This window comes from Cervus canadensis, chromosome 19 (assembly GCF_019320065.1).
Source record: "Cervus canadensis isolate Bull #8, Minnesota chromosome 19, ASM1932006v1, whole genome shotgun sequence".
Classification (NCBI taxonomy): Eukaryota; Metazoa; Chordata; class Mammalia; order Artiodactyla; family Cervidae; genus Cervus; species Cervus canadensis.
Genome location: NC_057404.1, coordinates 45873695 through 45888044, shown reverse-complemented (window position 1 = coordinate 45888044; position 14350 = coordinate 45873695). Strand labels below are relative to the sequence as shown.

Here is a 14350-nt window from a genome sequence, read left to right as displayed (position 1 = left end):
AAAAGATCTATACAGACAGTAAAAACAAGACAGGGAGCTGACTGTGACTCAGATCATGAACTCCTTATTGCAAAATTCAGACTTAAATTGAAGAAAGTAGGGAAAACCACTGGACCATTCAGTGGAAGTGACAAATAGATTCAAGGGATTAGATCCGATAGAGTTCCTGAAGAACTATGGACGGAGGTTCATGACATTATACAGGAAGCGGTGATCAAAACTATCCTAAAGAAAAAGAAATGCAGAAAGGCAGAATGGTTGTCTGAGGAGGCCTTACAAATAGCTGAGAAAAGAAGAGAAATGAAAGGCAGAGGAGGAAAGGAAAGATATACCCATCTGAATGTAAAGTTCCAGAGAACAGCAAGGAGAGATAAGAAAGCCTTTATAAGTGATCAGTGCAAAGAAATAGAGGAAAGCAATAGAATGGGAAAGACTAGAGATCTCTTCAAGAAAATTAGAGATACCAAGGGAACATTTCATGCAGAGATGGGCACAATAAAGGACAGAAATGGTATGGACCTAATTGAAGCAGAAGATATTAAGAAGAGGTGGCAAGAATACACAGAAGAACTGTACAAAAAAGATCATAATGACCTGGATAATCACGATGGTGTGATCACTCACCTAGAGCCAGACATCCTGTTGTGTGTAGTCAAGTGGGCCTTAGGAAACATCACTATGAACAAAGCTAGTGGAAGTGATGGAATTCCAGCTAAGCTATTTCCGATCCTAAAAGATGATGCTGTGAAAGTGCTACACTCAATATGCCAGCAAATATGGAAAACTGAGCAGCGACCACAAGACTGGAAAAGGTCAGTTTTCATTCCTATCCCAAAGAAGGGCGATGCCAAAGAATGTTCAAACTACTGCACAATTGTCCTCATTTCACGGGCTGGCAAAGTAATGCTCAAAATTCTCCAAGCGAAGGTGGGAGAGGGGTTCAAGATGGGGAACACATATATACCCACGGCTGATTCATATCAGTGTATGGCAGAAACCACTGTAATATAGTAAAGTAATTAGTCTCCAATTAAAATAAATTAATTAATTTAAAAAAATCCTCCAAGTGAGGCTTCAATACTATGTCAACCAGGAACTTCCAGATGTACAAGCTGGATTTAGAAAAGGCAGAGGAACCAGAGATCAAATTGCCAGCATCCATTGGATCATAGAAAAAGCTAGAGAATCCCAGAAAAAAACATCTGCTTCATTGACTATGCTAAAGCCTTTGACTGTGTGGATCACAGCAACCTGTGGAAAATTCTTCAAGAGATGGTAATACCAGACCACCTTACCTGCCTCCTGAGAAATCTGTATGCAGGTCAAGAAGCAACAGGTAGAACTGGACTGTTGGTCTGGTTCCAGATTGGGAAAGGAGTACATCGAACGGTATATTGTCACCCTGCTTATTTAACTTATATACAGAGTGCATCATGCAAAATTCCGGGCTGGATGAAACACAAGCTGGAATTAAGATTGCAGGGAGAAATATCAATAACCTCAGATATGCAGATGACACTATTCTTATGGAAGAAGGCAAAGAGGAATTAAAGAGCCTCTTGATGAACATGAAAGAGGAGAGTGAAAAAGCTGGCTTAAAACTCAACATTCAGAAAACAGATCGTAGCATCCGGTCCCATTACCTCATGGCAAATAGATGGGGAAACAATGGAAACAGTGACAGACTTAGGTTTCTTGGGCTCCAGAATCACTGCAGACAGTGACTGCAGCCATGAAATTGAAAGACACTTGCTCCTTGGAAGAAAAGCAATGACAAACCTAGACAGCATAGTAAAAAGCAGAGATGTTACTTTGCCAACAAAAGTCTGTATAGTCAAAGCTCTGGTTTTTCTACTAGTCGTGTATGGACGTGAGAGCTGGACAGTAAAAAAGGCTGAGTGCCAAAGAATGGATTCGTTTGAACAATGGGCTGGTGAACATTCTTGAGAGTCTCTTGGACAGCAAGGAGGTCAAACCAGTCATAAACTAAAGGAAATCAACCCTGAATGTACATTGGAAGAGCTGATGCTGAAGCTGAAGCTCCTCCAGTCCTTTGGCTGCCTAATGTGCCTACTGATTGGAAAAGGTCCTGCTACTGGGAAAGATTGAAGGCAGGAGAAGGGGACAACAGAGGATGAGATGGTTTGATGGCATCACCAACTTAATGGACATGAGTTTGGGCAAACACTGGGAGATGGTGAATGACAGGGAAGCCTGGTGTGCTGTAGTCCATGGGGTCACAAAAAGTTGGACACAACTGAGCGACTGAACAACAACAAATGGCCCAAAGCATAATACTTAGTACATACACAGTAAATGCTTGTTGGATGGTATGGAAGGTGGAGTAAAAATCATGTGTTCAGCACATTGGTCTCCACTGTCTATTTGCAAAGTTTGTATTTGGTGCTAGGGATGTAAAGTTGAATAATAAGACCAAAGCCAAAATACCTTAAGTCACTTGCAGTTTGCATTCTGTATCTGGGAGTATGTTTGTGTTCAGTTTTCTATGTGTTGCTTGTTTGCCAAGTATTTCTTAGTTCCTCTGATTAGGCATTGATAAAACGTTCCTTAGATTAATGTATACCTGTGTGCATAAATGTACCCACATTTATTTATTTTAGGTTAGCCATGATACTAGAGTTCCTGACTGGGTAGTTTTTAGAAATCATTTATTCATTGTTAGAATGGTGCTTAGAGAGTTTCCTAGCAATGAGCCTTGATGGTAAACATTCAAGAACAGGTGGTATTACATCCATTCAGTGGACCTCAGGCTTTTATATGGCACTACTAAACTGTAAGTGTATGCCTATGTCAGATACTTTAATACCTAGATTATTTTCATGATTAATGCTTCAGTAGTTATAACCTACTTATATAAATGTTTTCCTCACAATATACATTTATTATAATCACTGATGGGATAAATTAATTAGGAAGAAACTTCCTGGACTTTTAAAATGTTAAACCAAACCTCCTAACACAGTGATCTTCAAGCTTTGCTGCACACAAGGATCACCTAGGAGAACCTAAAAAATCTAGTGCCAAGGCTGAACCGCAGACCAATGAAATTAGAATCTCCTGAGGTTAGGACCTGGTGATTCCAAGTTGTAGCTACATTTGAGAATTTAGAACTTATGAACTAGAGTTTTAAATAACCAGATTTGTTTGTTCCCTACCTATGTTACTATGACTCACCAGTAATACTGTTGGAAGTATCAGTAATGCAAAAATTTCTTCTTAGGCTTGGGACTTAATGTGATATTTAGGAATATGAGATAGAAAAAGAATGAAATAGGTGGGTTATAGACTTGTAGTGCTCATCTTAAGGCTCCTTTGATACCTATGCCTCTTTTTAAGAAAAAAAACTTTGAATTTTATATTGGAATATAGTCAGTGAACAATGTTGTGATAGTTTCAGGTGAATAGCAAAGGGACTCAGCCATACATAATACATGTATCCATTCTTCCCCAAACTCCCCTCCCATTGAGACTGCCACATAACTTTGAGCAGAGTTCCCTGTGCCGTACAGTAGGTCCTTTTGGTTATCCATTTTAAATATAGCAGAGTGTACATGTCCATCCCAAACTCCCTAATTGTCCCTTCCTCTTATCCTTCTCCTGCAATCATTAAGTTCATTCTCTAATTCTGTGAGTCTCTGTTTTGTAAGTCGGTTCATTCGATGCCTATGCCTCTTAATAGTAGTGATTTTAATTTCATATTTACCATTCTAACCAAGGAATTGATGTTTCAGGGCAAACAGGCCCTGAATGACTTAGGTATGGAGTAATGTGAAAGACAGGAATAGCGTACTTTAACTCAGCCAGCCCATTCTGTGGTAGCAACATGTATTCTTTCTCTTCTAGCAGTTACACAGTAGTGCATATATGATAGGGAAAATCTAAATAGTGGTTAATACCTAAATTGATTGCATTTGATTGTGGAACGTATTTGATGATATAACAGGATTCCTCACCTACGTTTTGCTTGAGCTAATAGTAGTTAATCGATCTTGATTAACCTAATATGATCTTGAACAGTTAATGTGATGGCAGAAGAAGCCTGCAGAGCTATAATTTGGCTGCAGATAATCCTGGTGAATATAATGGACAGATTGACTTGGCATCAGTTTTTGCACTGAGAGGAAAGAAAACCTAGATGAGGTTGGTTTTATGCCCAGGGCTTAGGCGCTATCTCCTGTGTCCCTGTGGAGAAATTGGATGCTCTGAATCACTTGGTATGCATACCTGTTTTTTCATACAAGGCGCTTACTTAACAGAGAAAAGGAAAGGTGATAGAAGTATTGTCTGTCCTCATTATCTGAAGATTCCAGATCTGCACATGTGCCTACTCACTCATGTTTATTTGTAACCCCCACATCAGTGTACCCACAGTGCTTTGGCTTATAAACACATACAGAGCAGCAACACTTCAGTCACCCAGAGCGCACACTCCCAGCTCAAGTTTGAACAGCGCCTTTGTGTGTCAGCTCTCATGCTGTGAAGGGGCGTCCTTTACGTGGCCTATTTAGCACCGTGTCTTTTGTTTTTTAGCTTTTTGTTTGTTAGCTTTTAATTTTTGTTGTTTGCTTTTTAAAATGCACTCCTCTTCCCTGGCATAGTGCTGAAGTGTTATCTAGTAGTTTGAACTGCAGGAAGACTGACCTGCCTTGTGGAGATAACACGTGTTAGATAAGATTTGTTCAGACGTGAATTCTAGTGCTCCTAGCCATTATTTTGGTGCTAATGAATCAACTATATATACATATAAAGAAATACTCATAAAAAGTTATATATTGATTGGTTGATAAAAATTTGGTGACAAGAGGTTCACAGGAGCCCACCTGCATGTTTCTCCTTGGAGGCGTGGTTTAGTATTCACTACTTCCGTGTTTCTCCTTGGAGGCGTGGTTTAGTATTCACTACTTCCGTGTTTCTCCGTGGAGGCGTGGTGTAGTATTCAGTACTTCCGTGTTTCTTCGTGGAGGCGTGGTTTAGTATTCACTACTTCCATATTTGTGGCGACTTCATTGAACATGATCGCTGCGAATAAGGAGGAACGACTGTTTATGTTCAGAGAAGGAACAAAAGTTTAATTAGAAATCTTCTCCCCAGAAAGAAGTTTCAGTAATATAACCCTGTAACCTAAAAGGGAGAGTGTAAAAATGAACTTCAGCATAGCAGAGACTTGCACTGAAGGAAGAAACCTATTTTAATTTCCACCCTGTCTATCATCTGTTACCTTTTATAGGTTTCACTGGGATTGATTCTGAATATGAAAAACCAGAGGCCCCTGAATTAGTGCTGAAAACAGACTCCTGTGATGTAAATGATTGTGTCCAGCAGGTGGTGGAGCTTCTACAGGAACGGGTAAGAGAATGTCAAAGAGCGAATTCCCAGAGAATGACTATGTCCGTTTTATAACATTCCCTCTCCAAATAAAGGGTGGTGGTAATATGGAGTGACATGTATATTTTAAGTCTTTTTTCCTTCCAATTTTATTGAGACATAATTGACATACAGCATTATATGTTTATAGTGTACAGCATAATGATTTGACTTACATCATGAAGTGACTGTCACAGTAAGTTTAGTGAACATCCATCATCTCATATAGACCCAAAATTAAAGAATTATAAATATTTGTGTGTGTGTGTGTGATAACTCTTAGGATTTACTCTCTTAGGAACTTTAGTATATAACAGACATCAGGGCTAATGACTTAGGATTTGCTCTCTTAGGAGCTTTAGTATATGGCATACAGCGGTGCTAATGGCACTTGTAATGTTGGACATGACATCCCCAGGACTCACTCACCCATCACTGGAGACTGTGCCTCTTGCCTGCTTTCCTCCAGGTCCCTCTCCTCCCCACCCCTTCCTCTGGTAACTGCAAGTCTGATCTCTTTTTTTGTGAGTTTGTTTGTATGTTTGTGTGTTTTTAAAGCATAATTGACCTAGAACCCTGGGTTGGTTTCTGTCACATAAGAGAATGGTGTTTTTATACATTTCAAAATGATCACCCCAGTAAACCTAGTTATTACATGTCACCACAAAAATATTACTTCGTTATTAGCTATATTCACCACATTGTATGTTTCTCTTGGAGCTGTAAGTTTGTCCCTCTGAATCAACCTCACCTATTTCTTTCCTTCTCCCCACTTCTCTCTCTTCTGGTAAACACCTTTTTGTTCTCTGTGTCAATAACTCTGTCTCTGTTTTGTTAAGCTTGTTCATTTGCTTTTTTATATTCCACATATAAGTGAAATCATAAAGTTAAAAAAAAATCATTTATTTTTCTCTGTCTGATTTAATCATATCCTCTGGGTCATCCATATTGTCATAAGTGGCAAGATTCCATTCTCTTTTATGGCTCATATTTCACTGTATACATATACCACAACTTTATCCATTCATCTATTGATGGGTACTTGGGGTGCATCCATATCTTGAATGTGTAAATAATGTTACATAGGGGTGTGTATAATTTTTCTAATTAGTGTTTTTATTTTCTTTGGACAAATACCTAGAAGAGTTAATGCTGGATCATACGATAGTCCTATTTTTAACTTTCTGAGGACTGTCCATACTGTTTTCCATAGTGGCTACACTAATACATATTCCACCAATAGAGTATGAGGGTTCCCTTTTCTACACATTCTTGACAATACTTGTTATAACTTGTTGTGTTTTTGATAATAGCCATTCTGACAGGTGTGAGGTGATATCTCATTAGGGTTTTGAATTGTATTTCCCTGATGGTCAGTGATGTTGAGCATTTTTTCATGTACCTGCTTATCAGTTGCCTGTCTTCTTTGTGAAAATGTCTGTTCAGCTTCTCAGAGCCTCTGCCCATTTTTTAATCTTTTTTTTTTTTTTAATGTTAATTGTATGAGTTCTTTGTATATTTTGGATATTAACCTTATCAGATGTATCATTTGAAAAATATCTTCTCTCATTCAGTAGGTGACCTTTTTGTTTTGTTGTTAATTTCCTTTGCTGTGCAAATGCTTTTAGTTGTAGTCCCATATGTTTATTTTTGATCGTGTTTCCATTGCTGAGGAGACATAGCCAAAAAAAAAATGTTATTAAGGCCAGAGAGCATACGGTGTGTGTTTTCTTGTAGAAGTTTTATGGTTTCAGGTCTTATATTTAAGACTTTAATCCATTTTGAATTTATTTTTTTATATGGTATGAGAAAGTGGGCCAGTTTGATTCTTTTGCATGTAGCCATCCAGTTTTCCTAAAATTGCTTATTGAAGAGGCTGTCTTTTTCCTATTGTGTATTCTTGGCCCCCTTGTTGTAGATTAATTGCCCATATAAGTGTGGGTTCGTTTCTGGGCTCTTTATTCTGTTTGTTTGATCTATGTGTCTGTTTTTGTACCTTAATTTTTTTTATGACTATAGCTTTATAGTGTAGTTTGAAATTTTTAGGGAGCATGATACCTTCAGCTTTGTTCTTCTTTCTCAAGATTATTTTGGCTGTTTGGAGTCATGTGTTTCCATACAAAATTTAAGATTATTTGTTCCACTACTGTAAAAAATGCCATTAGTAATTTGTTAGGGATTGTATTGAAGTTGTAGATTGCCTTGAGTAGTGTGCTCATTTTAACTGTATTAATTCTTCCAGTCCATGGCCAAGGTATATCTTTCCATGTGTCATCTTCATTTTCTTTCATTAGTGTCTTTTAGTTTTCTGATAACAAGTCTTTTACGTGCTTAGCTAGATGTATTCCTATCTTATTCTTTTTGATGTGATTGTAAATGGAATTGTCTTCTTAAGAGCTCTTTCTGATAGCTCATTGTTAGTGTATAGAAATGCAACAGATTTCTGTGTATTAATTTTGTAACCTGCAACTTTACCTAATTCGTTGATTAACTTTAGTAGTTTTGGGTAGTCTCTTGCAGATTCTCTATGATTTTATGTGTTGAGTTTCCGTATTCTATGGTTACTTTTAATGTACTAACAGGTTTCTCCAGTGGTGAGCTATTCCACCTCGTCCTTAGTGTGGGATCCAGCCTGCAGAGAGCTTTCCCTGGTGTTTGTACTTTACCTGCAGCTTTTAACATTTAACTAGCCTGTACTAGTCTTCTTGCTCCTCTCTCAGCAGTAAACTACTGTGGCTTATTACCACACTTGTTACCATTCATTACCTAGTGCTAGCTGGGCTCATCGGAGAAGGCAGTGGCACCCCACTCCAGTACTCTTGCCTGGAAAATCCCATGGACGGAGGAGCCTGGTAGACTGCAGTCCATGGGGTCGCTACGAGTCGGACACGACTGAGCGACTTCACTTTCACTTTTCACTTTCATGCATTGGAGGATGAAATGGCAACCCACTCCAGTATTCCTGCCTGGAGAATCCCAGGGATGGGGGAGCCTGGTGGGCTTCCGTCTATGGGGTTGCACAGAGTTGGACACGACTGAAGCGACTTAGCAGCAGCAGCAGCAGCTGGGCTCATGATGGGGAAGTGGTGATGGTTCCCAGTTCTACTGAAGTTCCAGCTTCAGTCTTTTTTCTTTTTTAATAAAGGAGGGGCAATATTTTTTAAATTAATTAACTTCTTTCTTTTTATTTTTTTGACTATGCTGGGTCTTCATTGCTTTGCATGGGCTTTCTCTAGTTGTGGCGAGCAGGGGCTGCTCTTCATTGTGGTGCACGGGCTTCTCACTGCGGTTGCTTCTGCTGCTGCGGAGCGCAGGCTCTCGGCATACAGGCTCAGTAGCTGTGGCGCACAGGCTTAGCTGCTCTGTGGCATGTGGAATCTTCCTAGAGCAGGGATGAAACATGTATCTGCTACCTTGGCAGGCAGGTTCTTATCCACTCTCCCACCAGGGGAGTCCCAGCTTCAGTCTTAAGCAGGACCTACGTCCCTAGGGCCTGAGGGGGTTCTTTCTCAATGTCTCTCCCCCTCCCTGCATGGTAGCTAGCCTCTCTTTGAACCCAGGAGGTCTTGGAGGATGAGTCTTGTGCTCCTCACGTGTAGATCCCTGGTTTGTATTGGTTCAGGGTCTTGGGCCAAGACAATTTCTTCTGCCTCCTTTCGGTGGACCATACGTGGTTCTGTTGTTGCTGTTGTTCAGTCGTGAGGTTGTGTTCCAATCTTTGTGACCCCATGGACTAAAGCATGCCAGGCTCCTCTGTCCTCCGCAAAGTCTGCTCAAATTCATGTCCATTGAATCAGTGATGCTATCTAACCATCTTATCCTCTGCTGGCCCCTTCTCCTTTTGCCTTTAATTTTTCCCAGCATAAGGGTCTTTTCAAGTGAGTTGACTCTCGGCATCAGCTGACCAAAGTATTGGAGCTTCAGCTTCATTCAACTTTAGTCCTTCCAGTGAATACTCAGGGTTGATTTCCTTTGGGATTGACTGGTTTGATCTCCCTGCAGTCGAAGGGACTCTCAAGAGTCTTCTCCAGCACCACAATTCAAAAGCATCAATTCTTCAGTGCTCAGCTTTCTTTATGATCCAACTCTCATGTCTGTACATGACTACTTGCTTCTACAGACCTCCCCCAAAATAGTGGACCCTGGGTGGAGTGAGGGGTCCTTGCCATCCGCCATCAGCTTAAGGCTTTTGTGTTGGATGAGACAGTGTTGCGGGGGGCAGGCAGAGCCTTGTGCCTGCACCACTGAGAGGGCTCACTCACTGGTCCCCAGACCTACTCCTCATCTTCCTTCTGCAAACCTGTTAGAGGTTCGCTTAAGGTGAGTGCAGAACTCCTAGTGTCTGGGTTCCCAGTGATAACAACCTGCCACACAAGTCCACACTCAGCCATTAGAGTTTTAAAATCTTTAAAGCTGTTTTCTTCTTTCTGTCTTTACTACAGCCATCGCTTCTTCCCAGCCTCTACTATAGGGAGATAAATCATGCGTCTTGACTCTTTTTGGTGGGTTCGGAAGCAGTTCATGTTATTGCGTTAGGACCTCAGCTTTGTGATGGACTCGGGAAGGTTTGATTTTATAGATTAGCTGGTCTTTCTCCTTGTTAGATGGTGGTCAGTTGTGAAATCTGTTCCATTTTCAGTGTACTGTCTATCCTTACTCTACTTTATGGGGTTGTTTATAGTTTTCTTATAAATTTGTATGACATTAGTAAGGTGGAACTAGTGGTAAAAAACTTGCCTGCCAATTAAGAGATGCAAGTTCAGTCCCTGGGTTGGGGAAGATCCTCTGGAGATGGAAATGGCAACCCACTCCAATATCCTTGTCTGGAGAATCCCATGGACAAGAGGAACCAAGAGGGCTACAGACCGTGGGGCTGCTAAGAGTCAGACACAACTGAAGCAACGTAGCACGCATGCACAGTAAGTATTCTATGTCATTTTCGTTGAGCTGTGTTTTCAATATTTTTTCTTTCTTTTTAAATTTATTTTTGGCTGTGCTGTGTCTTTATTGCTGTATGCAGGCCTTCTCTAGTTGCAGCAAGCTGGGGCTAGTCCTCATCGCAGTGCACGATCTTCTCATTGCCTTGACTTCTCTTGGGGCGGTGTGCAGGCTTCAGTAGCTGGGGTCATGAGCTCAGTAGGCAAGGTGTGTGGGCTGTGTAGTTGTGACACAGGGCCTTAGTTGCTCTGTGGCATGTGGGATCTTCCCGAACCAGGGATCGAACCCATGTCTCCTGCATTGACAGGTGGACTCTTAACCACTGGACCACCAGGGAAGTTCCTTTCTTTGTATTTTGATATAATTTTGTTTGTATGTTTTGTGTATTGAACCTGTATTTTCTTTTTTAACTTAAGACTTGTCATATCAATGTTAGAAAGTTATACATGGTTCTATTTTCTGTTAGTTTGAATTATCTGTTTTTTACATCTCATTAGTGATTCTTATGTGTTTTATGAAACTTCAGAAAAATACACATAGATACTGTTGTAAAATTTTGGTTCATGACTTTCTGAGACCATTTTATGGGCTTTAGATAATTCCAGATAGTTCAGACACTTAAAAGGGATTAGTTACTTAATATGTGATGGCTATTCTCCTTCCTTTCTTTCTTTCCTTCAATTCCTAAACTCTTCTTGGAGGCCCTGCTCAGAATAGCATCATTTGAATTTGACCCTTTAGTACATAGAGGCTATTTTTTTTGGTAGTAGTGGTCAGATGATTTTTTTTTAAATTTATCTTGATAAAATTTCGTGACTCTTCTGTGAGTCTAAAAGTAGGACAGATTTCTCATATATCCTTCATTAGCTTCCTCTTAGGTTAATAACTTGCATAATCATAGATCGTTTCTCAGAACTGAATAATTAACCTTGGTACTAAAGCACAAGCTTATTTGGATTTCACCAGTTTTTCTACTAATGTCCTTTCCTGTTCTCTGATTCAATCCAAGATTCTTCACTGTATTGACTTATTTTTAACCATGATTCTGTAAAGTGAAACTACAGGCTCACATGATATCTGTTACACCCAGGATTTTGCTTCCCCTGCAACCCAGTGGTAAAAAATACAGGACTGACTGTCACTATAATTTTAGCCTCACTCTACTCAATATTCCCTCAAGTGGTCACCGCACCTCCAGTTCTATATGCCTTTTATTCCATTTAATGTTGTTGGCAGAATCATCTTTCTAAAATGTAGTCTAATCCTTTCTGTCATTTACTCTACAATGTGTATTGATTTTTCCCAGTGTTTATAGGATTAAGGTGATTTGTGTTCAAGGTTCTCCATAGTTTGGTTTGAAGCTGCATTTTTTCTTATGTCTTTCACTACAGTGTTTACCTATTTTTTCCCCCCTTTTATTGCTGCTGTTACTTGCCTTAGTCTCTGTGGCCGTAATTATTGCCTTGCTCCTAATTTGTTTGTTCCTAATTAATGATTGTATCTATTCTTCCTTTTATATGGTCTATGTTATGGTCTATTCTTCCTTTTATTAGTCTATATTATGCTTGCTAGACAGTCTCATAATTGGACAGTTTCATTTAAGGTTTTGAAAAAAGGAATAGATAAGGAACTAATGTCTAGTAAATGCATGTTGTAAGGGACATGTATGTGGGGCTTTGTTTTTTAAAATATTTGCTTTGGTGGTTAGAACTGGGGGAAAGTGGTCTTTCTTCTGCTTTAGCTTCTAACCAGTTCTACCTTGAATTACTATAGTGGTTTCCCACTTGGTCTTTGCACTGAGTGTATATGTTGTCTAATTGTGTTCACACAGTTAACCTATGAGTATTTCAGAGATCTGCGCTAACTTGCTCATGAATATATTGAATTCTGTATCTAGGACTCCAGGTACATGAATTCCTAGAACTCATTTCCACATGCCTCTGGCTTTTACTTTCAAGTGTCCTCATTATACCTCAAGTACAATATAAATAATTTTACAGCAGAAGGATATTCTGACAATATTCTAGTTTAAGACAGAAATTTTCTTTTGAAAAATTACTCATTTGGGTGTTGACAAAAGAAATGTAAATGCTTCCTTAATGCAGTTGCTTTTTCAGGTACCACCCTCTTTTGGGGAAAGATTTCAATTATGTGCTTTCCTCAGGAAATTATTTCACTTCACATTGAAAGTATGTATTTCTGCTTATACTGATTGATCCTGTAAATTAATTTAGCAAATACTTGGTGCTGTACATACTAGGCACTGTTGCAAACCACTGTGGATGTGGCAGTGAATTAAGCAGTACAGATTCCTGCCTCATGAACCTTAATTTTTGGTCGTTTGTTGTTCAGTTGCTCAGTTGTGTCCTACTCTTTGAGACCCCTGTGGACTGCAGCACGCCAGGCTCCCCTGTCCTTCACCATCTCCCAGAGCTCCTCAAACTCATGTCCATTAGTCGGTGATGCCACTTAGCGATCTCTTTCTCTGTCGTCCCCTTCTCCTTCTGCCTTCAATCTTTCCCATCATCAGGGTCATTTCTAGTTAGTTGGCTCTTCACATCAGGTGGCCAAAGTATTGTCGTATCAGCTTCAGCATAAATTCTTCCAGTGAATATTCAGGATTGATTTCCTTTAGGTTTGATCTCCTTGCAGTCCAAGGGATTCTCAAGAGTCTTCTCCAACACCATAGTTCAAAAGCACCAATTCTTCGATGTTCAGCCTTTTTTATGGTCCACCTCTCACATCCAGCTGCTGGAAAAACCATAGCTTTGACTGTTGTTGGCAAAGTAATGTCTCTGGTTTTTAATACACTGTCTAGGTTTGTCCTTCTTCCAGGGAGCAAGCGTCTTTTAATTTCATGGCTGCAATCACTGTCCACAGTGATTTTGGAGCCCAAGAAAATAAAATCTGTCACTGTTTCCATTTTTTTCCCCATCTATTTGCCATGAAGTGGTGGGACAGGATGCCATGATCTTCATTTTCTGAATGTTGAGTTATAAGCCAGCTTTTTCACTCTTCTCTTTCACCTTCATCTACAGGCTCTTTAATTCCTCTTCACTTTCTGCCATAAGTGTGGTGTCATCTGCATATCTGAAGTTATTGATATTTCTCCTTGCAGTCTTGATTCCAGCTTGTGCTTCATCCAGCCTGGCATTTCACATGATGTACTCTGCATATAAGTTAAATAAGCAGGGTGACAATACACAGCCTTGACATACTCCTCTCCCAATTTGGAACCAGTCCGTTGTTTCATGTCTAGTTCTACCTGTTGCTTCTTGGACTGCATACAGGTTTCTCAGGAGACAGGTAAGATGGTCCGGTATTCCCATCTCTTGAAGAATTTTCTAGAGTTTGTTGTGATCCACACAGTCCAAGGAAATGGCAACCCACTCCAATATTCTTGCCTGGATAATCCCATGGACAGAGGAGCCTGTCAGGCTACGGTCTATGGGGTCTCAAGAGTTGGACACGACTTAGCTTGTAAACCACCACCACACAGTCAAAGGCTTTAGCATAGGCAGTGAAGCAGAAGTAGATGTTTTTCTGGAATTCTCTAGCTTTATCTGTGACCCAAGGGATGTTGGCGATTTGCTCTCTGGTTCCTCTGGGTTTTCTAAATCCAGCTTGAACATCTAGAAGTTCTTGGTTTAGGTACTGTTGAAGCCTAACTTGGAGAATTTTGAGCGTTACCTTGCTAGTATGTGAAATGAGTACAATTGTGTGGTAGTTTGAACATTCTTTGGCATTGCCCTTCTTTGGGATTGGAATGAAAACGGACCTTTTCCAGTCTTGTGGCCACTGCCAAGTTTTCCATATTTGCCGGCATATAGACTATAGCACTTTAACAGCATCATCTTTTAGGATTTGAAATAGCTCAGCTAGAATTCCATCACCCCCACTAGCTTTGTTCCTTACAACCTTTACTTTTGGATATTTGGTTCTTACAGCCGTTATTTATAATTATAAGCTAGAATGACTGTATAAATTCTTTTCTTTTGTAAGATGAGATAGAATTTTTTTAAAAATT

The 14350-nt window shown here is 39.8% G+C and overlaps 1 protein-coding gene across 1 annotated transcript in view; it reads left to right on the top strand.

Annotated features, from left to right (window-relative positions):
* The window catches only part of PAPSS1 (3'-phosphoadenosine 5'-phosphosulfate synthase 1), a 111012-nt gene that overhangs the window by 27263 nt on the left and 69399 nt on the right, over window positions 1-14350 (top strand). Inside the window, exon 5 of the mRNA XM_043438310.1 lies at window positions 5249-5367. Within this exon, the coding sequence (XP_043294245.1) occupies window positions 5249-5367 (119 nt within the window). The remainder of the gene's footprint in view (window positions 1-5248; window positions 5368-14350) is intronic.